We start from the raw sequence: 21,898 nt of genomic DNA on the forward strand, positions 1-21,898 counted from the left end.
TAGCTGAGAGATCTATCAATAAAGGCACTCTATCGGCGAGTAGGGTTATTCTACACCTTTTCGCGTTTGGATCGGCTGCTGGAAGAAGCCTAGACGACCGCCTTGGGTCCCTAATTGGTCTGGGGTTCGACAGCCGGGATTGGCGTCGGGCGACTTCCTTATGGATTGCCTGGACCCAACAGATCGCGGCGACAAGCCTTGGATCGACTGTTCCGATAAGATGGGCGGCTTGAAGACTGAAGGTCCTTGTTCAGAACCCCACTGGAAAGATAGTTTGTTTGGCAAAGTGAAAGAGAAGCTCTGGCTCCAAGAGGCACAACAAGACATCCCAGGTTACAGAGTGTGCAGCGGATCCAGACTTGTCAGGTATGGGTTCGCAACGAGATTCTTTTCTGAACAGACGAAACCAAGGGTCAGGTGGTCGTCATTTCGTGGTGGCCTCTATGGGAAGAATGCCCGACTGATCCTGACGCTACCGCGAGAACTAGTAGTCGAGAAGGAATGGTTATGGAAACACGCACTCTCATGTCTCCAGCCGATCCAAGATCAATTCGTGGCACCTAGGGTTTGTCTAAGAATCACGGCATTATTTGAAATCACCCTAAAGGGCAAGGACGTTGTGTCAGAGGACAATGATCAGCTGAGCAGCTGGCCTTTGCACACGCTCATGGAGAAGCTGTACGAAATAGTCAGAACTGGCTTTGAGAATCTGGTGTCCCTTGCCGAGGACCAAATACTGCTACTCACATTGATTGGTAGCATCCTACAAAAGTTCGCTTTGGTTGAGCTGCATCCTTTGCCGTACTCTCTTGAGTATGTCGGTCCGCAAGATTCTGCGAGCTCGGAAAGAGAGTATGGTTTGGCACCTCACGACATGAAATTTGGTGACATATTGATCCCTTTTGACGAAACAGAGCTGCGATATTTCGCAGTAGATGAGTCTTTTCTCAAAACCTCGGACATGGCAGACGCCTGAAGATCATGCAGGGCTTCGCAATACAGCATCTGGTCGAGGTATCGATATGCTTACGGCCGATCTCGCCCAAGCTAGTGTGGTTCAGACGTTTCCCAAGATGGGCTGCCATTACCTTTGGACGAGATCGTAGCACTGAATGACGGCTCTCGGAGAACATACAGAGATCGGCAAAACGACTAAGTGTTTTCCTATCCTCCGAACCGGGTTCGAACAGCGCGATACCTAGGGCCTGCCTACTGTGTCAGCCAGTATCGCATTCGCCTTTGGAATTCCGAAGAATTTGATCGTGATGCGCAATTCGAGTCCTTTGATCAGGAGACGCGTTTTTAAACCAAGATTTGGAAAGACTAAACGGATGCTCGCGCGGCAGGTCTCTGTCGGCCAGTAAACATAGACATAGTGTAGCGCAGCTGAGTATTGCTAGTGGAAGATTCGATCCTTTATGAAGTCGACCCTCATACTCATTTCATAAGCGTCCGTCCATGGTGTATGCGTGCGTGTACTCAATTTCGCGCCTCGAGGAACAGAACTCAAACACGTCTCAGTTGGGAATCCAATCAACGGATTCTCAACCCCAGTCGTTACTCTCTTCAATGACCACTTGTACTTGAAAACAGCCCCGAGTTACTCTCGTACTCGCCGCACTCAAGACCTCACCCACCCCTCAAATACCTCCTTGTACTCCTTCCTCCACCGACTCAGCGCAGGCCGCCTCTGAACAACATCCTCCGCAGCCCAGAGAATTCTCTTGGCGTCCGTCTCCTCCGTCATCTCGTTATCGGGACAAATCACATAAAACTCGTCTATTGCCACTTTGGCCTCCAAGTAGTCTGCAACTTGCTCCGGAGTCCACGCAGCAGCAGGTTTCTCTGCCGACGTGCGTTCCTCTTCGCTGCGTCCGAGACTTGTAAAAGTCCATCCCGGCACGAGGAGAGAAACGCCGGTGTTGGAGGAAGAGCCGCGGAGGTCATAGGAGAGGTGTTCCGCGATGGTTGTGACGGCGGATTTGCTGGCGTTGTAGGCTGGGTTGCCGGGTGGGTTTGTGATGCCTTGTTTTGAGCCTGTTATCACGATGGCGGCGGCGGAGGAGGACGACGACGACGATGAGACGACGGATTTGAAGGTCGTGATGCCGTTTATCACGCCAAAGAAGTTTACGTTAAAGATATTTTGAAAGGCCGAGGGGTCGTCCCAGGCGGAGGAAGGCTGTATCCCGGCATTGAGGAACAGGAAGTCGATGCGGCCTGGCGAGGTGCGTGTTAGCATGTCTGTCTACCCGAGGTAGGAACAACATGGAGTGAGGCGATCTCTGACCCTGAAAATCACTGTCGACGCGTTTCCTAAGATGAGCCCAGCCCTACAGACTGCTGACGTCTGCCCTTGCGGTCATGACGTTGTCTTCCCCTAAGCTACCTCGTGCCGAGGCCAGGAATCCGTCGTTGTTGTCGACGATGAGGACCTTCATGCCATGGCCGAGGCATTTCTTGGCGACGGCGAGGCCGATGCCTGATGCGCCTCCGGTGATGAGGGCTGTTTTTGAGACTGCGAAGGTGAAGGGCGGCATTGAGGCGGTAGACTTAGGTTCAGTTCCAGGTTCCAGTGTTGGTTTCTTGTCCAGGCACAAGTGAAGCTACGAATAGCTTTCGAGGTAAAGGTCTGAAACACTTGATTTGAATAACCTCGAGTATCTAAGGCCTTGTGCCTCTGTGTTTGAGTAGTTCTATCATTCGTATACAAGTAGCGCGCCGTGGGAAGACTTGATTAGCAATCCTCATCGTCCTCAAGGGGGGGAGGGGGGCCGCTTGCTCTCCGCGGCGAAGAGCAGCGCCCCATGGCTTATAGTCTGGAAGGATAAGGCTAGTCGGTTGATATGCGAGGGCCACTTTTCGAGGAGTTGGTGGTTATCGCCATGATGAGAGGATCCCCAGCTTCGGATCTCTCACACATTGATCCTTTCGATTCGATTTTCAGTTGCATGTTCTCTCTCCAGGCCACGCGTGGGGCTCTTCAAGGACGAAGTGAAGCTGTTGGCTGGAGGAAAGCTCGCCTCAGACGCCGTGAACTATTGCAGGAGAGCATCTTTGAAGCAAGGAATATGCCGCGCATGAGAAAGTCCAAGTCCCTGAGGACGACGTGATTTGCCTCTCTCAAAGCACGATTACATACTGTGGACCAACGAGTTCCCTGGGCTGCATGTAAGGTTTGTTAGCTTGCCCGCACATCTGCTCAACCGCGCGGAATCACATCGGCGCGGGCCGGCGGGCACCCACCGATCTGCAAGTGGATCACCCATACAAAAGATATTCCCTACGCTTACTCTCTATAAATAAGCTGATGAAGTTACGGGAAAGAATAGTCCAATTCAATGATAAAGAGCCCCTCCTTCCCCCGCTTTGTCATCTTTTCCCTAAATCTTCTCCTTCTGCTGGGCTCCCTCCAAAGCCGTACACCACGCCGCACATCGACAGGTATAGATCTCAGCAGCGGGCCTCAACCGGTTCAGCGCGGCAGCATCATCCAACACACCGGCCTTGACGAACTTGAACGGGGATGACGCTCCGCCAGCCCAGAGCGTTACGCCGCAGGTTCCGCAAAAGTGGTTGACAGCCTGGTTGCCGCTGTCAGACGTGCTAGCGTAGTTCGTTGGTGTGCTCATGTCACAAGAAAAGGCGGCGGCCAGGACTAAGACGCTTAGGCCAAAGGCGCCTCCTGATACTTTGCGGCAATCGAGGCAGTGGCAGGCGGCCTGCGTTCGTGGGTTAGTGAACGGTGTAAGTAAGGAGGACGAGGGAGGTGGGCTTTCACTCTTGAGTAGTGACTGACTGTGGTTATGGGGTCTCCTTTGAACGATATCCTGATGTTACCGCAGCGGCAGCTTCCGTAGGACGATGACATGATGTTGAGATGGGCGTTACTGTGCGCCTGAAACCAGAGGCGGAGATGAGTAGAGACCTAGCGTGAGTCTGTGAGAGACTATTGGATTGCGTAACCATCAAGGTCAATCAAACTCAGGCAAATGACGTGAATACATCATCAGTCACTCAAATTCTGCACGTATCGACGGGTACGGTGATATAGTAGAGTTCCTGCCTCCAGATGTCTGAGTGCAATCTCTTGCCGAAAGGGGGCAGGGTATCCGCCGGGCTGCCGTCTCCGATGTGGAGTCAAGATTCGCCGGTTGTCGCGCCCGGCTTCGGTGTCCGTGATTCCGCCCGTACGGTGGGCCAGACAGTGTTCTTTCTTTAGTCTTGCTACCTCCATCACGGATGATTACGAACTGTACACGGAGCAATCGTCCGATGAACAACGACGATCCCGACCTCACTTGCGTCGAGCCCATAGCCCCGGCTTCACGAACTTATCCTAGGCTTTTCTCCTTTTCAATGCAGGCGTATGGCAGAGCCCTAGATGGTAAAACTAGTCGGTATTCCTGGTTTGGTAGTCTCACAACTGCCGACTTTGACATTCCAGATAATTAATTAGACTTTCGCTTCCTCCCGCGCCCTTAGTCCAGGTACGGATCTAAGTTGTGGATCGCCGCCTTGAGTTAACGTCTATCAGAGACCAGTAAGCATGAGGCATCCTAGCTTCGAGTACCAAGGCTCTGTTCAGTAGGTCATGACCTGCCACATAGTTGCTTAGAGCTCAAACACGCTGGAACTCGATTGATTTGGCGAGCTTTGGCTCACTGACTTACTCAGAATTGACGAGACTGTCTGTGCAAGTCACTGATAAGCAATGCAGGGCATAGTAGGAGAAAAAGAGGTTTCTCTATCGCGGCTATTCGTACAAATTCTAGTCGTTCCCATCTGTGTATCCAACTCCGGCTTCACGCTCAAATTAACACGCTCTGAGAAGCTGAAACAAAAGAAACCGCAAAACAGAAGAGAACAAACATAACATGCCAAACTACTTCTCGCTTGGGAAAGGGGTCAACCACTTGTATCTGCCGTTGAAGACCTCCTTAGCCGGTACAAAGTCCAACACCTTAGCCCTCTGGATAGACGGAGACATGTTGAACGTGAAGAAGATCTTCTGCACGAACGAAAAGGCCATGACGTATCTCGCCATGATCCAGTCAAAAGTCGACGCCCAGGCCTGCGACCTCGTCAGCCGCGCCGACGCATCCAAATCCTTCTCCAAGAGGACGTGTCTCTCCTCGCGGTAACTGTCAAAGAGCTTCTGCAGGTCGTCGGGGGGAGGGATGTTGCCGTTGGCCGTGAGTTTCTGCAGCCGATTGCAGACGGCGACGACGTCCTGCAGGCCGTTGTTGAAGCCCAGGCCGGCATTGGGGGTGAACTTGTGCACGGCGTCGCCGACGAGCACGATACGCCCTCCCCAGCTCCAGTTCTTGCAGATGCCTTCCTCGAGACCGGCGCCGCCCGCGCTGTACCGCTCCTTGAAGACGTCCTTGACCGTGATGTTCTCTGCGACGGGCCAGTCGGCAAAACGCTCGGCGTACTCTTCAAGCTGCTCGGGTGTGAAGGAGATCCTCTCGGGGATGGGTGCGGTGAGCTTCTCGTAAAGGAAGATCCACCCCCGTTCCTTGCCGGTGAGGTACATGATAGACTTATCCTTGCTCTGCGTCTCGCACCCTTGCCCGGCGTCGGTGGGTCGCGGGAACGACGCCCAAAGACACTGGTACTGGATCTTGTACGGATTGACCGGGTCCCAGTCGCGGTTGGGGTCCTCGGCGAGGGCGAGCTTGCGCATCTGGCATCTGGTGGCGGAGTGGACACCGTCGGCGCCGATGATCATGTTCCCAGAGTACGTTGAGCCGTCTTCGCAGGTCACCGTGACACCCTTCTCGGTCGACTCGATGTCTGCGAGCTTCTTGCCGGTGAAGTAGCGCGCTCTTGCTGATTCGGGGAGGGTGTCGTAGAGGACCTGGATCAGGTGGGCGCGGTGGAACGTTGTGAGGCCTCCGCCGTGACTAGAAGCAGTAGTTATTAGCACAAGATCTCTACGCACTGAGGATGGGCAGTAGGTGGCTACTAACTTCTTGATCATGTAATCGCCAATCAAGTTTTGCTTAAACTTGTGGCCGTCGGAAGTGAATCCTGTGCCTGACGACAACATGTTGCCGATTTCCATGAGATTTTCGAGAATCCCAAGTTGATGGAACACACGCAAAGAGCCAGGGCTGAGGACCAAGCTGGCGCCAACATCGTCGACAATGCTATCTCTCCTCTCGAGAATGACAAAGTCGATGCCAGCACGCTGCAACACGTGTGCCGCCGTAATGCCGCTCGGCCCACCGCCGACGACGATGACTTTGAAGGGTTGATCAGTCATATTAACGTAAAGTGCCTTCAATAAGGATATGTCAAAAAGAGTTGTGTTTGTAAGCCTGTAATCTCTGAATACTCAGATTTGGGAAACCTCACTCGCATCATCGTTGGTATTTCAATACAGTTCCGATGTAAGTGGCTCGATACCGAATTACCGCTTTGGGACATTTTGATGGAGCAAGTTCCACCACTTGCGACGTCACCTATAATGTCGGTGTCGTCGCGAACTCCTTTTGCCCTTGACTCCGCAGCGATTCTGGATTCTTCTCATCTGTTGTAAATGTCCGCTAGGTTGTGGGTTTTTCCCGATTGACGCACATCAAAGGGACAAGTGCCATCAAGGCATCTGAGCGGGATTCGGGGTCCTAAGGGACCTTCATGACTGCGTTCACGAGAAGTTCCACGTCCAAGGATGACATCCGTCTCAATATGTTCAATCCGGGGTAACTAGTCATTCAGTTCGCATTTTGATAGGGGAAGTTGAAAGGATATACCCGGTCAAAGTTTCGGGAACATTTTTCAGATCGACGGAAGGCTCCACAGCCTTCGGTAAACCAAGTCCGCTTTGGGAAGTCTTTTCCACTGTTTGCCACCAGAACTTATCGATGGAGATTCTTGACAGTGCTTACGTCTACGGATGAACTTCGTCCAAAATTTGACAAGAGCTCGGTCTTTCGCCTGTAGTTTGAACATCGAGATTTCAGTTCGGATTGAAGCAACATGGCGAGCTTGGGACGCCGCGCACGTAATTCTTGGACGGCAACCTGGCTGAGTGAATTATGCTCCCTTGCAGTTCAATACAGCTCAGGCTATACAAAGCAATCCATTGACTACGTAGTAACGGAACTTCTATAGAGTCTGCATGTTTGGGTGGTATCGGTCTGAGGTTTGCAAACGAGAGTGGCTTGGGTGGCTGTGGACCTGGCAGGCTGGCACGCAATCCCCTCAAAGGGTTCTCATAAGTGCCGAGCCCGTCTCCGTGGCTTATTGCCACTAGGAGTACGAGAGACGCGGTATCGAGCTCGGTGGTCGGCACCGTGGCGGGCCCGATTAAGGAATCCGGCTTCTGTTGATGGAGGAAAGGTCATGCAGTCCGACGGGTTTCCGTCACCAGTGCAAAGATCCGTCTGCTCGTATTGTTTACGTTAATCACTCTTGCAAATCATACTCTGCTTGCTTACGCATCGTAAGCATTATTTGTGATCGTCGTTTCGATGGAGTTGAATCGAGTTCGAAATGAGGCCCAAGTGACAAGCTGGAGCATATGGCCCCATCGTCAACGAAGAGCCAACGAACCTGTCTTAGTCTGTGGGTAGAGTCTGTAAGTTGTGAGTCTCTGTAGCCCTGCCACTGGATTTTTCTAGAGTTTTCTAAAGTCCTTGGCACTTTCGACTTCCCATTTTCTCTTCAGAATAAGATTTGATAAGTCCGAAGTATTCGCTCTTACTTACTTTAAGAGTCTCTCCTTTCTCGATGCTTCCCTTCATTCTAGCTCTCACCACTACCCAAACAGTGTCCAGGCAGCTTCAGTGTCATCATCCGAGCCTCCAACATTCTTTCGCCGCGGCTTCAGAGCAGCAGCAAAATGGGACGCTTAAGCAGCGGCTGCTGGGCACTATTGGTCGGAGCCACCTCCGCCGTGAGGTTCGACATCGTGCCCGATGTCACAAGTATAGATAGTCTTGGGGTAAGATACATCCTTCTCATGTGTCAGAGACACATCGGACGCAAGAAAGATGATGTTTAGTGCTAAAAAGTAGTCCGTCTAGTCGAACTTGCCAACCCTCTACTCCTTCCAGGAGTCTCAACTAGCCTCTGAACAATCAAACTCCTACTGGGCCGCATCTTTCGTCACAGCTTCCAATGACCGCCAATACGCAATCATGTCTCAGCAGATGCCAACCGGTACCGGTCAAAGTATCTTCCAGTCATCCATCCTGGATCTCGAAGACACCAGCAACTACTGGCTCACAGCTGGACTCGCGCCGCTGCAGGGAAACCAGACGGTCAAGAAGGGCTTGCTCGACATCGAAGTCGACGGTTCTGCCTTCAAGAGCCTTTCCAATGACAGCTTCTCGTCATTGACCACGTGGGGTGAGTACGACACATATGCATTCAACCTCACCTTTGACGCCTCCTCGCCCGTCATACTTAACGGCGGTGTCGGTCGCTTCCGCTGGGGAACCGGGACCACGACACAATGGTCGCTGCCGAGCTGCAGGACCCAGGGCTCCTTCACCATCAACGGAACCACTCTCGAGATCGACCCAGCGCGATCCTTGACCTGGTACGACCGCCAGCACGGCGTCGGCGGCCCCAATAACTTCACCTGGTTCGGGCTCAACTTTCCTGGCGGCATCAGAGCCAGTGTCTGATACTCCGATACCGCAGAGCCGAGTCAGCAGCTGCGCTTCGCTACCATCCGTGCCGAGGATGGGCTTCATCTTGTTCGCTTCAACATGACTCCCGGAAACGCAACTACCTGGACATCTCCAGTCACAAACACGACGTACGCCCAGGACTGGAAGCTGTTGTTCGACAACAGGGATACCCTTGCCATCAAGAGCATTCGCCAGGATCAGGAGAAGGGTTCAGGCGCGGGTATGTTCTACAGCGGAGTCGTGGAGGCGGAGGGAAGTCTTTTTGGTCAGGAGAAGGGCTTTGGCTTTGTGGATATCGTTCCGAAACTTAGCTTGTAGCTGGTGGATCGGTAATGGGAGAGTTGGTTAGCCCTATGTGGTATGCGTAGTAACCGATCATAATGGACCGAATCTTAAGAAGATGAGGGAGCTTTTACCATGGATACTAGTACCACAATATCATCCGCCATCGTACAGAAACCAACTTGCGGATGCTGCAGAAGTTGGCCAGCTATGATGTTCATCGGACTGGGTAATATTTGAGTGGGTATTTTGGCGAGCCTCTATCATCGTTCTAGTTCTAATGATGAGACGGTGAAATTCAAGTCCTTCTCAGGTAAGAAGTCAAGCCAAGGTTCTAGTAAACTTAAGCGGCTCATCAGCACCAAAGAAACCATTTAGATATTGCCAACTTGGCATTCATTGAAAACAGTAAGCTTGGCAATCTTCGTCAAGATAGTTGCTCTCGCTCTAGATCTGGCTCGGAAATAAACCTTGGAAGCTGCGAAAGTTGGTGTTCTTCCGGAGACAAGATATGAAGTCAAAGAAGGCCTAGCTCCTGGCCTTAGGTTTACATCGACGACCGAGTCTAAGAAGCCCATCCGGATACGAAGCAAACATTTAAAGATGACCAGTCCCCGAAAGCATGTCGACTTTCTAAAGCTTCAGCCCTAAGAGTTGAGCCTCTCCACACGGTAGGTATTGTTTGAACAACGCCGACCTGTGAAGAGCTTCGGCATATCTCGCCAAGTAGACTACAGTACTTGTAGGCTCCTGATATATGCATGCTTCTGAGTGATAAAGCTACATGGAATCTCAGTCTCCCCGAGTTTCTAACTTGAGACAGCTATAACCGGTTCGTCCAATGCTGTTCATGTCTAACTTTGAAGTTGGGTATAGACAGCCGCCACTCGTAGTGAAGCCTAGTAAAAACTCCTGGAACTTAATTAAAGGTACGTGGCATATTATGCCTCTTTATGGCACACGACGACACTCCTGTACCTCTGAAAGGCCGATGGCTGACCTCAGTACTAAACTGACGGTTCGATCGCTTTGCAAGCATAGCTGCCGATGCCTCGTCATACTGGAAGCATCAAAAACATATAGCTGGATAGAGGAGCAGAAACCTCACGCTGTGAAAGGCCTAAGACAGACTGTTGCCCAGCATCTCGCGTCCGGGTTTACGGAAGGTGTTGGAAGCGCGGCAGGGCAACATATGGGACTCTGAAGGGGAGATCAATCCGAAACATGCGACCCGAGGGAACGATTCAAGATGCAACGGGATTCAAGCTCAATGAAGGCATAATATCAAATGCAAAGGACGCAACACTATGCCGCGTCACAAACAACTCTCCTTCCTAGTGGGGGCTAGTTTTCAGACAGAACGGTTGGTTGCCAGTAACCAACAGCCACGACGCGGCCATATTACCGACGTTGGAAAGCCTCTCACGGGACTCATATCCCCTTCCAACATGCAGCTTGTTCCCTATCTGCAGGTAAGGTCTCCACGCGACCGGATCCTTGTCGTGAAAGTGGCCTGTTGGTTGCAAATCTGCATAATTGTCTCCAGCCAAGGAGAGGGGTAACAAGACGGACATGTCACTTTCCAAAGTGATAAAACGTCGAAACTTGTCGAGATGAATTATTTCAACTAATTTGTAGTATTTCTCGCCATAATAATTAAAGTACCACTTTGCGCGAGCAATCCACCAGAAAAAGGGTATTCACAATGAGTGCCACGAACCAAGCCCCAGCCAGCGTGCCGACTGCCGAGCCCGCCGCTCAACCTCAGCCCGAGACTGAGACCGAACACGGCGTTGTGATTGCGGCTGAGGAGGTAATGCGACCGAAATCTGAGACTGGTCACGTTCTGATGGGGTTGTTCTTCTAGTTTACGGACGACAACTCTTCCGTCCACCAGGTGGGTAAATAATGCCATGTTCCTAGCCCCAGGTCGCCAGTTTGAGCGCGAGAGCTCACCAAGTGAAAAGAGTATTGCTTCTTCGACGACAAGTCTGAGCAGCTCCATTCTCGATTATAGAACCGAGAACGGAAGAACGTACCACAAGTACAAGGACGGCAGTGAGTCCATATCTCAGCCAGTGCTGATGGCATGATGTGTAATCTGACTAGCCTAGAATACTGGATTCCGAATGACGAGAGAGAAAACGAGCGACTTGGTGCGCATTCCTCAGCCTCTTTCTTTACGGACGTATGACACTGACAAGACCGCCCCGGCCAGATGTTCAACACAACTTGTTCGTGCGGACTTTCCGAGGTCGGCTGGGAAACGCTCCTCCCACCGATCCGGGAGCCAAGGTCGGACGGGTCCTAGACATTGGAACGGGCAGTGGTATCTGGGCCATTGACTTTGGCGAGGAGCACCCCGAAGCCGAGGTAAGTACAACGTGGCATGAGACGGCTCATGGCGTTGACTTTGTGCTGATTCATTTGCGGCGTAGATTCTCGGTGTCGACCTTTCTGCCGCGCAGCCAGACTTGTGCGTTTGCCCCCATTCAAGCCGCGGTGAGTTGATGGAACGATGAATCACAGGCTGACTGCTGGAGAATAGTGTTCCGCTCAACGTCCGCTTCGAAATTGACGATGTTGAAGAACCTTGGATATTTTCGGACCGTTTCGATTACATCCATAGTCGAATGATGACATGGAGCATCTCTAACTGGAAGAAGCTCTTCAAGCAGTGTTATGAGTGAGTCATCCATATCATATCTTACGGAGGATCTTCACTGACGTAAACTTTTCCCAAACAGCAACTTGAATCCCGGGGGATATCTAGAGGCAAACGAGGGTAACATCATACCCCTCTCAGACGACGGCTCCCTCAAAGACGACTCAGCGCTCATGAAAAGCGTGCGCCTATGGGAATCGGCCGCCGTGATCTTTGGCCGCCCGTTCGAGGACACGAGACACCTCAAGGACTTTATGGAAGAGGTCGGCTTCGAGGACGTTCACATTCTCAAGTACAAGTGGCCCACAAACACTTGGCCCAAGGACCCTCACTACAAGGACCTCGGCGCGTGGAGTTACGAGCACGTGTCGCTCGCCTGGGAAGGCTTCCTGATGGCGCCTTTGACGCGGGCGCATAATTGGACGAGGGAAGAGGCCTTAGTGCATATCATGGAGGCTCGGAGGGACTTATCGGACAGAACCATACACGCTTACTTCAACGTGTGAGTGAAGCTCGACTCCCTTGCCTTGGAGGCTTTTGTGCTGACGTTTGATAGCTGGTCTATTTACGGAAGAAAGCCTCTCAAGGCTGATGAAGCAGAAAACTGAGCAAGAGTAGTCCGTTTATGCTGTCATCGGTCTCCAGATCTTCCACTGGAGGACAAATGTAAGGGCAATAACTGGCGATACCTCAGTCACTGGGCTCCTCTCGACGTGTGTAGATGAGAACGAGTTGGGCAACATCATTGGTTCGGGCAGTTGGCAATAGATAAGATGATACGGGTCGTGGCCTGTTATTCTCTATTTTTTTGAGCGTCAGTCCGCCAATGGCAGTCTTTGACTTGCCGCATCAACATCTTATTCTTGCCATGAAGAGACATCTCGTAGGGCCGTTCGACTGAGTGAAGTAGGCTTCATCACTGAGCCTCCTGTATCTCATCACCTAACACATGGCCCCCAGAAGTGAGAACGAGATCATCTGTCACCGTTCAAAGGTACTTGGGAAGCTACAGGTGTAACTGGTCTTGTAATGCATGGCATACCGATACTCATGACGCAAGGCCGATAGCTCTTCACAATGTGCTATGTCACCCATACAAGAATTTGGCTATGAGATTCTTCTCATGACATGATCAAAGGGACCAGAAAGAGAGAACTTTGAATTTCACATGTACGAATACGCGTGCCCGACGCCGCGAACGGAGGAAGATATTAGGTAGTTGCAGCTCAATATCTTGCGCAACAGCCACGGATCGTGATCCGGTTTCTGTCTACTATGAGTGGCCGGCTTCACCGCCCATTCAGCTCCAGGTCGAGGAGTCTACAATGAGAATGGCAACCATATGGGTGTAGCATTTGAATCCACGAGACTGGCTTACGTTCAAACCAAGGTCTCCAAACAATGAAGATATTGCACCGTTCCCAAGTACTACGCGACCGAATCTCTAAGCCTCTCTCTCGTTCGCAAAACCTTTGCAGCAAAAAGAAAATCGCCTAAACATGAATACAGACTGAGCTATAGACAGAGCCATGTCTCCTCCAATCAGTGTACAAAATCAAACAAAAAGCAGCCAGCAAAAACCACAAAAAAGAAACGCTCAAGGCGAGGGCGGAATCTAACCGCCGAAGACTCCCCGAGGTGGGCTCGAACCACCAACCTCCAGATTAACAGTCTGACGCGCTAGCCAATTGTGCCATCGGGGATTTGAGCTTATTTTTCGCTGAGATCATTGGGCGATTTTGTCTTTATCAATGCAGTGAGTCTCGCTTACCTTAGCTAGGGTGGGCGCCGCCGCCGCGGCAGCGTAACCTCCTCGGAACCTATCCGAAAGCGAACCCGCAACACGACTGGGGGTAAGCTGGTGCCGGAAACAAGTGAGAAGAAAAAAAGAAAAAACAAAAAACGACCGGCGGCACGAGTCCGACTCGAGTCGACTTTTGTCCTTAGTTAGGTACCTTGGGTTTTTTAGAGTGCCCGCCATGCTGCCCTGAGGGGAGGGTAAGGTAGGTGGTGGTTGTTTTTTTTCTTCCCCACGCCAAGTAAGCCCCGACTTCTAAGAATAATACCCTACGTGCTACCTACAGGGTAGGTATTCCGTACCTACCCCATGCCCTGGGGAGAGAAGTACCCTCCCCCAAAAAAAAGACAACGAACAAAGAAAACGCGAGAGTAAGAAGATTGATAGCAGAGAAAATGCGATTCATATTGCCTGCTCAACGTCGCACACGCAGATCTCAATTTCGACCAGGCTGTTTTTTCAGCCCTCTTTTATTCTTTCCTTTCTCTCTCTCTTTCTTAATGTGCTACCTACACTGCTACCTAATCCCGCCAAAGAAAAAGCCACCAAAAGCCTAGGGTGTCAACAGCAAGGCCGCAAGGCGGCGTCTAGCGGAGATGCCAAAATGACTGGCGCAGAAACAACCCGTGAACACACACACACACATCCTGTCGGGTCATCCATCGGCCATCCATGATCCCGCCCCCGGAGGAGGGGGCCTTTTGGGGCCTTGAGGCTCGCCGCATCGGCTCCCACCTCTAGGCTCCAGGGCCTTTTTCAACTTCATCCCTCGTCCCATCAAAACAAGGCGCGCCCACCAAACCGTTTGGTTTTCCTGGGTTCCCTCCTTTGCGTCCTTCGTGCCTTGCCAAGAAGCGGGAGAGCGGGCGCTGAGTAGGGACCAATAATCCTTCAAAACTGTCTGAGCTTCTTTCCATTTTCCCTCTGCCTTGACTCAACGTAGGTAGGCAGGAAGAGTAGCAGAGCAAGCTGCCTCTCTTTAGACTTTGACGCTTTCCCCCGTGCGATCAGCTCTGCCCCTAACGTCAAAGAAGTTCAGAATTACCGTAATACCCGGTACTTCCAAAATCGCCATCATGGTTCGATTTTTCCCATACCAAACGAGATGAGTGAGGTGATCGATGTGGTCTAGCTGGCATATCAGGTGTCTGCGGAACTCCGTCCGTCCACACACCAACCAGTGATTAGAGAGATACGCTTTCGAAAGCTTGTCAGCGCCTCGCGTTTAACTCGCTTCTCTTTGCCGTCTCATTTTACCGCCTCCCGCCACCCATCCGAAGGTGACCACTTGGCGAAGGCAGGGCTAATTTTATAGAGTTTGATGTCGATTCAGTTTCGGGAATGGGGGACCTATGGTGTACTGTAGCGTCGGTGAGTAAGTGAGTGGGCGAGCGTGTGAGTGTTGTGTGAGTGTGACGCCGCACCGCCGCTATGCGTCCTTTTTCACAGTGAGAGGCCATGTCTACGCTAATCATTCATCAGATTCAACGGTCTCCTTTTCATTGCCGTAAGTGCCGAAGTAGATGCCTAGATCCGCGGGAGGAAGAGGCCGCCGCCGAAACTGTCCTTCTCAGCTTGATCCGAAGTCTCGTCTCATCGAAAAAAGTCGGGGAAAAAGGGGGCGCTGTTTTGGCGTACGGTGCACCAGACGACCACCACCGTTCTCCTCCAGGTCCGTGATGCCCTCGACATCCGCGCCGCCAGGTTGATCACCGTTGCCGCCTCCCCTCTCCTGAGTCTACGGAAGTGGTGTAGGTAGGCACGGGATGCGCCGGTTTCGGGAATCGGGATCCAGGCCAAGCCTCGCACACACACCCACTCCATCAACTTTCAAATATTCCGAAAGTTTGACGTGTCTGGGTAATGCCAGCTCATCGCGGATACCAGATTCCCGGTTGCCTGGACTAGCTGCGAGTGTGGTGTTCGGTACCATACAAAACTGTCAAGTAAAACCAAAAAAGAAGAGGAGCCAAAAGTGCCTCAAAGCTTCCATGGAATGAACTCCGGATGAGTGAGCCTGACTCGCGGACAAAGTGTAAATGCGCCCCGCGTCTGGTTGACGACCGCAACGGCATCGCTGGATCTAGCCACCAGGTTAGCCACAAGTGGGACGATTTGGCGAGGGGCGGAACCAAAGAGATGACCTACTGTAGAGAAAGGCACGCCGCGCACACCCGTCTCAGAAAACAAAGTTTACATGTCCGATAGTCTGGCAGACTTTCAGACTTTCCAGAAACCTTGTGGCGCGTGTCAGTCGACGTGAGTGGTGCGGATGACAAGAGCAGGGCGTTAGTAACGCGCCACACCGTAGCCCAGCGTCAAACGTTTGGAGCAGCAAGCCTCAAAGGAATCCGTTAGTTGCGTGCTCTTGGTGCGCCAAACGTTCTTGATATGACGACCAAGTCATGCCATCCCGCAATGGCAACCTAGGCAATCCTCCTCCACCACCACCACCACCACCACCAGTGACCAACCAGCCAACCAGCTAACCCCCATTTCGAAAATAGATTGGTCACTTCTGAAGAGGGGGGCATTCCCGTGAGGCTACTAACAAGGTTGCCATCAACCCGGGCCAACTGTCCAAGGGGCATTTCCCGACGCTAGGAAGTGATGTCTGCATATCACTCTAATGCATCATCATCTGAAGTCGGTTCGCCGTCTCTCACACTGCACTCCTCCTCCTGAACGACAACGGGATCGAGTGAAAGAGACTTCCACGCCACTCCGGATTCTCACCGGGTGATCCGTATGCCTATCAAACACTAGCTTGCGGGTTGGAGAACGGCAGAAGCCCCGAGGTGGCAAACGGTTGGACCCTTGTGACGGAAGTTTAACTGCATCAAGCCCTTGATGAGGGTCTTGAGAGATTTTTTGGGCCAGGGCATAGGGCTTGACTATCATTGGGCACCTGTCCGAGAAGATGATTACTGGAAATCTTCGTGAAATGTTCTCGGAGGGACTAATTCGGCAGGACAGTCGCTAGACACCATCGACGGGGTTCCGCCATCTGCCAAGTCATACTCAAATGACATAGTCTTAATCAAACTGGTGATGGTACTCCTACACGTCGCAGCAAGTTGTGAAAAGCTGAGAAGAGATCGCGATCTCGTTGTTGATCAACGACATGTCACCGAAACACACGGCTTCCTATCCAGAGAGGGGAGGTGATGGGATGATCCGCACTCTATCGGAGACACAGGACTGCATCCCAAGGATCGGGGCATGAACGTCTCACACTTTACTTCATTTACTGCCGGAAAGCGGAAACCCACGCAGCGCAACTATGGCGAGCGATGATCTCGCCAATCTCGGGCTTGGGGCATGCAGAAGTTGCAGTTGTGGATGCTAGCGTGTAGAGTTGGTACACCGCAAGGTGGTAGACTAACGGAGCGGTGGACTTCTTGCGCCCAGGAGCTGCGCATGTACTGGTATTGGGCCGGCCGTGCTGTGGCTTTCGCAGCACAGCAGAGGCCGTACAACGTTGCTTGATGATCTATAGTCTTGGGTGCAAAAAGCCGTCCAGAGATCGGGTGAGGCGTCCCGGCCGGGACGCAGTGACCAAAGGGAAGGAGGTAAGTTAGAAAAGGGGGGCTCCGGTGAGGGGGAGATTGACGGATGGCGGATGTTGTGACAAATGCTTGAGGTGCAGTAGATGGTTATGTCGTTCGACAAAACATCAGGAACTTTTCCCCTTGCGCGCGTCGAAGATCATGGAACCTATTACAAGGGCACCCCCCCTGAAGCCAGGGACGGAGCGAACTTGACAACCATCGGGCCCAGCAGCCAACAGATACGCGCACAGAGAAGCCCAAGCTGTGTTATCGAGCACGTGGAGGCAACGGGGTGACTGACGGCTGGCAGGGCGGAGCCAACTCAGGCCCGTTGGGGACTAAGTTGCGTTCAGCCATAGACCGAGGCAAAGAAATGGCGTTCGACGGCCGCGGGGTGCGCTTGTTCTGCGGTGATCCATGTGCCTGGAGCCGGCGGGTAGCGGAAAAGTAGACGGCGTGTTGACCTAACTGCGCCGAGTAAAGTGTCGATAATGAGCATAGGCCGAGTCAGAGAGGCACAGCGTCGATCAGGTTCGACCATATCATTGTCGACCATGGGAGCGCCAGACGCCAGGTTTTGGGAAACAAAAGCCAAGGTGAACTAGGTGCCAAGAGGGTGGTCAAGCCGTCCGGCGGCCACGATTCGTTGCACGAGGCCAGCAACTGGTCGTTCTTAGCTCGCAGCGCTTGTCATGCTGTGAACTGTCAGAGCCCTGGTCACGGGTCAGTGATGGAAACCCTCTACGAATCGTCTTGGAGTGGCTTTCTTAGCCTTGGTCTTGCAGCATACAAGTGGCACGCAAGTGTCCAGCGTTCACCCAAGCAACTGAAAGTTCTCGAGTATGAGATATGGCTGGGAAACAGGCATAAGAACCAGGATTGCGTGACTGTGCCTCGGGAAGGACTAGCGGCCCACGGCGAGAGTCAAGCAAGAGGCACCGGGCTCGCGGAGAGCGGAGCCAAGGTCGAATGCGCGGGTTGAGACGGCGATGACCTCCGAAGAGCTTGCTAGGATGAGGGCCAGAGGTTGTCACAAGGCCGGGGCTTGGCAACGGCGGCCGGGGTTTGGAACTTGGGCTCCAGAACAGAGCGAAGAGGTGCTTTCGTTGGCTCATGAAAATGGCGTCTGTTATGATGGTGGAGAGAGTTGAGGGGTGGGCACGGCACGAGAAAAGTCGGACTTCGGGGTCAACTTTCAGGACCCATAAACGACGGGCCATGGCCGGTAGGGTAGTGCTGCATGGTGTAGCAAGCAGCTCTGGGGGCTGGTGTCCACTGTATGAACATGGTCAGGCCAGGTTAGGTCCATGGCGGTGATGCTCGCTCGGTGTGTATAAGGTAGGTAAGGTATCCGTAGGTACGTGTGGGAACTCTCCAGTGCGAGCCTGCGAGGGACGGGCCCAGGAGTCGGGTAGAGATAGATGGACAAGCTGTCCGTGAGGTAACCATATGTGTGTAGCAGACTGCTAGTGCATCGGTTCGTTCCAACTTTCAGGGAAGAGACAGATGAAGGAGGCATTAGGGCCGTTGTTGCTCGCTTCTTCTTGTCATGTGCCGGGCGAGGGTACGGTTGGCCTTGCTGCAGTTCAAGGTTGTCATTGCTGTATTCGTATCCGTACTTTACTAGGTAAGTAAGGTAGGTATCGTTGGAGACTTGGAGTTGCAGACCTGCAGACTTGCAGTTGACTGACCAGTTACTGGGGGCGAGAAACGTGTGGATTTGGGACTACTACGAATAGGTGGACAGTGGAGGTCAAAAAGAACTGAAGGGCGCTAGATGGACAAGGCAAAGCGCAGATTTCGTTTGACACCAACCCGAGGTAGGTAAGGGCCGCAAGGCCTGTGGTGAGACTTGACGCAGACTGCAGAGGCAGGTGGCAGGTGCACACAACACTCACCTGTTCCTGCCCCCGGCTCCATTACCGACCGGCTACTACTGGCTAGTGTTTCCCGATCGGGCAACCTGGGTGTTTCTAAATTTAGCCAAATGCAAGGCAGCCATCTGACCGGGGGGTATCGGGGGAAAGGCCAATCATCTGGCAGCTGTCATCCGCTTCTTGCCTTTTTTTTTTTTCTTTTTTTTCTTTTTTTTTTTCTCATTGTCCTCAATTTCTCTTCTTCCTCTCTTTTCAGTGTGCAAGCATGGGAGGTTCGTTTCTCAAGGCCCCCTCTCTCTGACCACCGCTGGTACCACAAAAAAGTCTTTGGGAGTTTCCACAGCTTTAATTCGAGGAAGAGCGATTGGGGAAAAAAAGAAAGAAAAAATAGGATGCCACCCGGGCAAGATGGGTTCGGCAAATCGGCTCTTTGCGCTGGGGGACGGCGGAACTAACCTTGTTCAGTCATGGAAGGTACCTTGCAGTCTTTGACCCATGTGCTTGCTTGCTTCCATTGCCCTTGCCTTTCATCGGTAAAAGTAACGAGGTACTCCGTACCTTCTGTCTGGAGTTTGATCTGGCCGCGCTTACCTTAGCATTGTTTAAGGTACTGTGTGTGTATTGTATTTGAAGGAAGAAAGCGAAAGCAGAAGCGACGGTGCCTTATGGCTTCCCAACGTCCAACTAGTAGGGAGTAATACAAGCCACCCAACCTTGGTTTGAAAGGGAAGAGAAGGAACAATTGAACCTTTTGGTGCAGCGCAGCATGCTAGCCAAGATATGTTACCTTGAAATTCCCCTCACAAAGTCGGGAAGCCACGCCGCGCGACGGGTAGCGCCAAGACTTCGGCGGAACGATCAATCGAGACAACTCAGTTGTGTCTTTTCTCCCCCCTATGGCTGAGGTTGCTGCTAGCGTCCACCGGCAACAGGAGCCCTCCACTGGTTCGGACAGTGGTTCCTACCTACTTGTATCCGTAGCGTACAGACTCCAAAGTGCTTGTCGGTTTCCAGAAGTTCAGCCCAGGAAAAGAGCAAAGACGTCATCATGGGGCCATGTTCCAAGCAATTCTCACCTAACCTACTCTGATTGTGGTTTGGCCCTCAAGCCACTCGACGCTCTCTCTCTCTCTCTTTCTTTCTCTTGCGTAGTAGGAACTCTCCCTTCACCATCCTGGATACCTCGGGTCATGAACTTTTGCATTTCTCGGCCTCGCTTGACTCTAATCGAACACACGCTAGCGGCCGGATGGACGACATGAGACGACAATCTCTCGCTTCACTACACTTCTCCATGAAAATGGCAAATGCTGAGGCGATACAATCCACAATACCGCACCAGAGTGGCCCGTCTGGAGACTGGCACCGCGCAGACGGACATAATCCTGTCAACATGCACATCATCCGCCTTCGAGACAAGGTCTGCCGTCGGTTAGGCTCATTCTGTTGCTGTACCTATCCCCACGGATACAGACTACGGAGTACATACATACGGATACATAGTATAGTACTACATTGTTTTCGTACTGTCCTTCCCGTCACTGACAGTCGAGACAGTATATCCAGCTCTTGTCGACAACCAGCCAACCACGTCTGGCCATGAATTCATCATAATCACCAAGCTTCTTCGCCCACACCCTTCCCACCTTACTAAACCCCATATGGTATCAGAGTTGGCCATTCATGGTGCTCCTACACCCCCCCAGTCATTGGCCTCCCTTCGACGTTCCTTTCTACTCCGCTAAGCGGTGGAACTCCGACGCTTCCCCTGCCGATTGTGCCCGGTGTGCCGCTCAAGGCATGGTGGGGAAGGACGGCCCTGCGCATTTTCCAGAAGCCCAGCAGAAATGCCAACAATTTTACGGCAATTAACGATAATAAACGAGAATGACCGCTGCCGCCCACGAACGGTGAACCCACGACGGAGACGGGCGGATCAGTATGAGCGAATTACCCATATCCATATGATATGACATCCCTCGCCTCGCTGCCGAGGAAGAGTACGTACCGTCTATCCGTACGCTTTCGTCTACGGAGTATTACGTAGTACCTTACACTATGGTCTTGGAAGTTGAGCCTGCAAATTCTCCAAGAGTCCGACCCCATCGAATCGACGTCCCATGCTCTGATCAGTCATCATTACCCTCAACTCCAAGCCCCCCTCCCCTGGCGCACAGCAACGGCCTCTTTGGAGACCTATGACCCGGCCGGCAAGGAGGACCATTGGCAAAGGAAAATCTGCTAGTCACTCGGCCGACGACATGCCATAGATTGACATCTGGCAGCATAGCTGCCCGTTTGAACCCCCGAGCCTAGGGCTGTCATGCTCGCCCAGTCGCCCATGCCCTGTCCCCGGCTCGGACTCGCAGCGGATAAACTACCTTCATCAGCAAAAGTCCATGGCAGAGTCGCATCTTCTCCGCACCGAAGAGTTCTCGACGCGGAGCAAAGCTTGGAGACCCTGGTCAAGCCCACTGTCGAATGAAGGCCCAGGATAATTGAGGTCATGCGCCATATCAACAAATCACCGCCATCCACTCTGCTGATTGGCATCGCTTGCATATGTCCAACTCTTGTGTCTTTGCATCTCTGCATCGCTGCATCTCTCTACGTACCTCTGTCTCTGCGTCTGTGGCTGACCAGTGTGCGTTCACCAACCAACCCACTGAGCGGATGGCAGCTGCACTCTGCAGTGTGGCACTAGCTCGATATTTTGCCCTTCTCACCGCCTCCTGTTCATCGAAAATATGGTTGACAAGCCTTGCTTGGTTTGCACCGTCTTCTGCTACCAGCACGCATCATGATTCCTCTGTGTGGCTTCTGCCAGGGTAGCGCTTGACAAACATGGCGGGTCGGGATGGGAGGAAAGCTAGCCCCGAGACTCCGCTAGTTCCGTGGCAACTTCGCAGCTGGACTATCCACAGATCTCGAGGGAGACTCACGGTCTCACCGGGCTGCCGGGCTTGTGGATTCTCAGAGGCTACAGAAATACAGTGGGCAGTATCATCTGGGAGGGCGGAAAGAGAAAAACACCACTTTCTGTGGGCGCCATGGCATAAACAGTGTGTTGGAAAGGC

General features: G+C 52.4%; 3 protein-coding genes and 1 non-coding gene across 4 annotated transcripts; 1 reads left to right on the plus strand and 3 right to left on the minus strand.

The window, feature by feature from the left end:
• Positions 1-1,621: 1,621 nt before the first annotated feature.
• N0V96_010149 (uncharacterized protein) lies at positions 1,622-2,540 on the minus strand (the record flags this gene model as incomplete). Its single annotated transcript, XM_065758857.1, has 2 exons — positions 1,622-2,220; positions 2,342-2,540. 2 exons carry the CDS (start codon positions 2,538-2,540, stop codon positions 1,622-1,624), a joined length of 798 nt encoding a protein of 265 aa, XP_065612624.1.
• A 2,345-nt stretch (positions 2,541-4,885) lies between these two features.
• Positions 4,886-6,271, minus strand: N0V96_010150 (uncharacterized protein; the record flags this gene model as incomplete). Its single annotated transcript, XM_053196707.1, has 2 exons — positions 4,886-5,909; positions 5,976-6,271. The coding sequence occupies 2 exons, from the start codon at positions 6,269-6,271 to the stop codon at positions 4,886-4,888; spliced, it is 1,320 nt and encodes a 439-aa protein (XP_053045862.1).
• Positions 6,272-8,150: 1,879 nt separating this feature from the next.
• On the plus strand, positions 8,151-8,966 carry N0V96_010151 (uncharacterized protein; the record flags this gene model as incomplete). Its single annotated transcript, XM_053196706.1, has 2 exons — positions 8,151-8,634; positions 8,659-8,966. The coding sequence occupies 2 exons, from the start codon at positions 8,151-8,153 to the stop codon at positions 8,964-8,966; spliced, it is 792 nt and encodes a 263-aa protein (XP_053045861.1).
• A 4,258-nt stretch (positions 8,967-13,224) lies between these two features.
• Positions 13,225-13,298, minus strand: N0V96_010152. Its single transcript has one exon. It is a non-coding gene; the product is annotated as a tRNA-Asn (tRNA).
• Between the last annotated feature and the right edge of the window lie 8,600 nt (positions 13,299-21,898).

The sequence above is a fragment of the Colletotrichum fioriniae genome (assembly GCF_027942845.1).
Source record: "Colletotrichum fioriniae strain IMI 355084 chromosome Unknown scaffold_13, whole genome shotgun sequence".
In the NCBI taxonomy this organism is placed as follows: Eukaryota; Fungi; Ascomycota; class Sordariomycetes; order Glomerellales; family Glomerellaceae; genus Colletotrichum; species Colletotrichum fioriniae.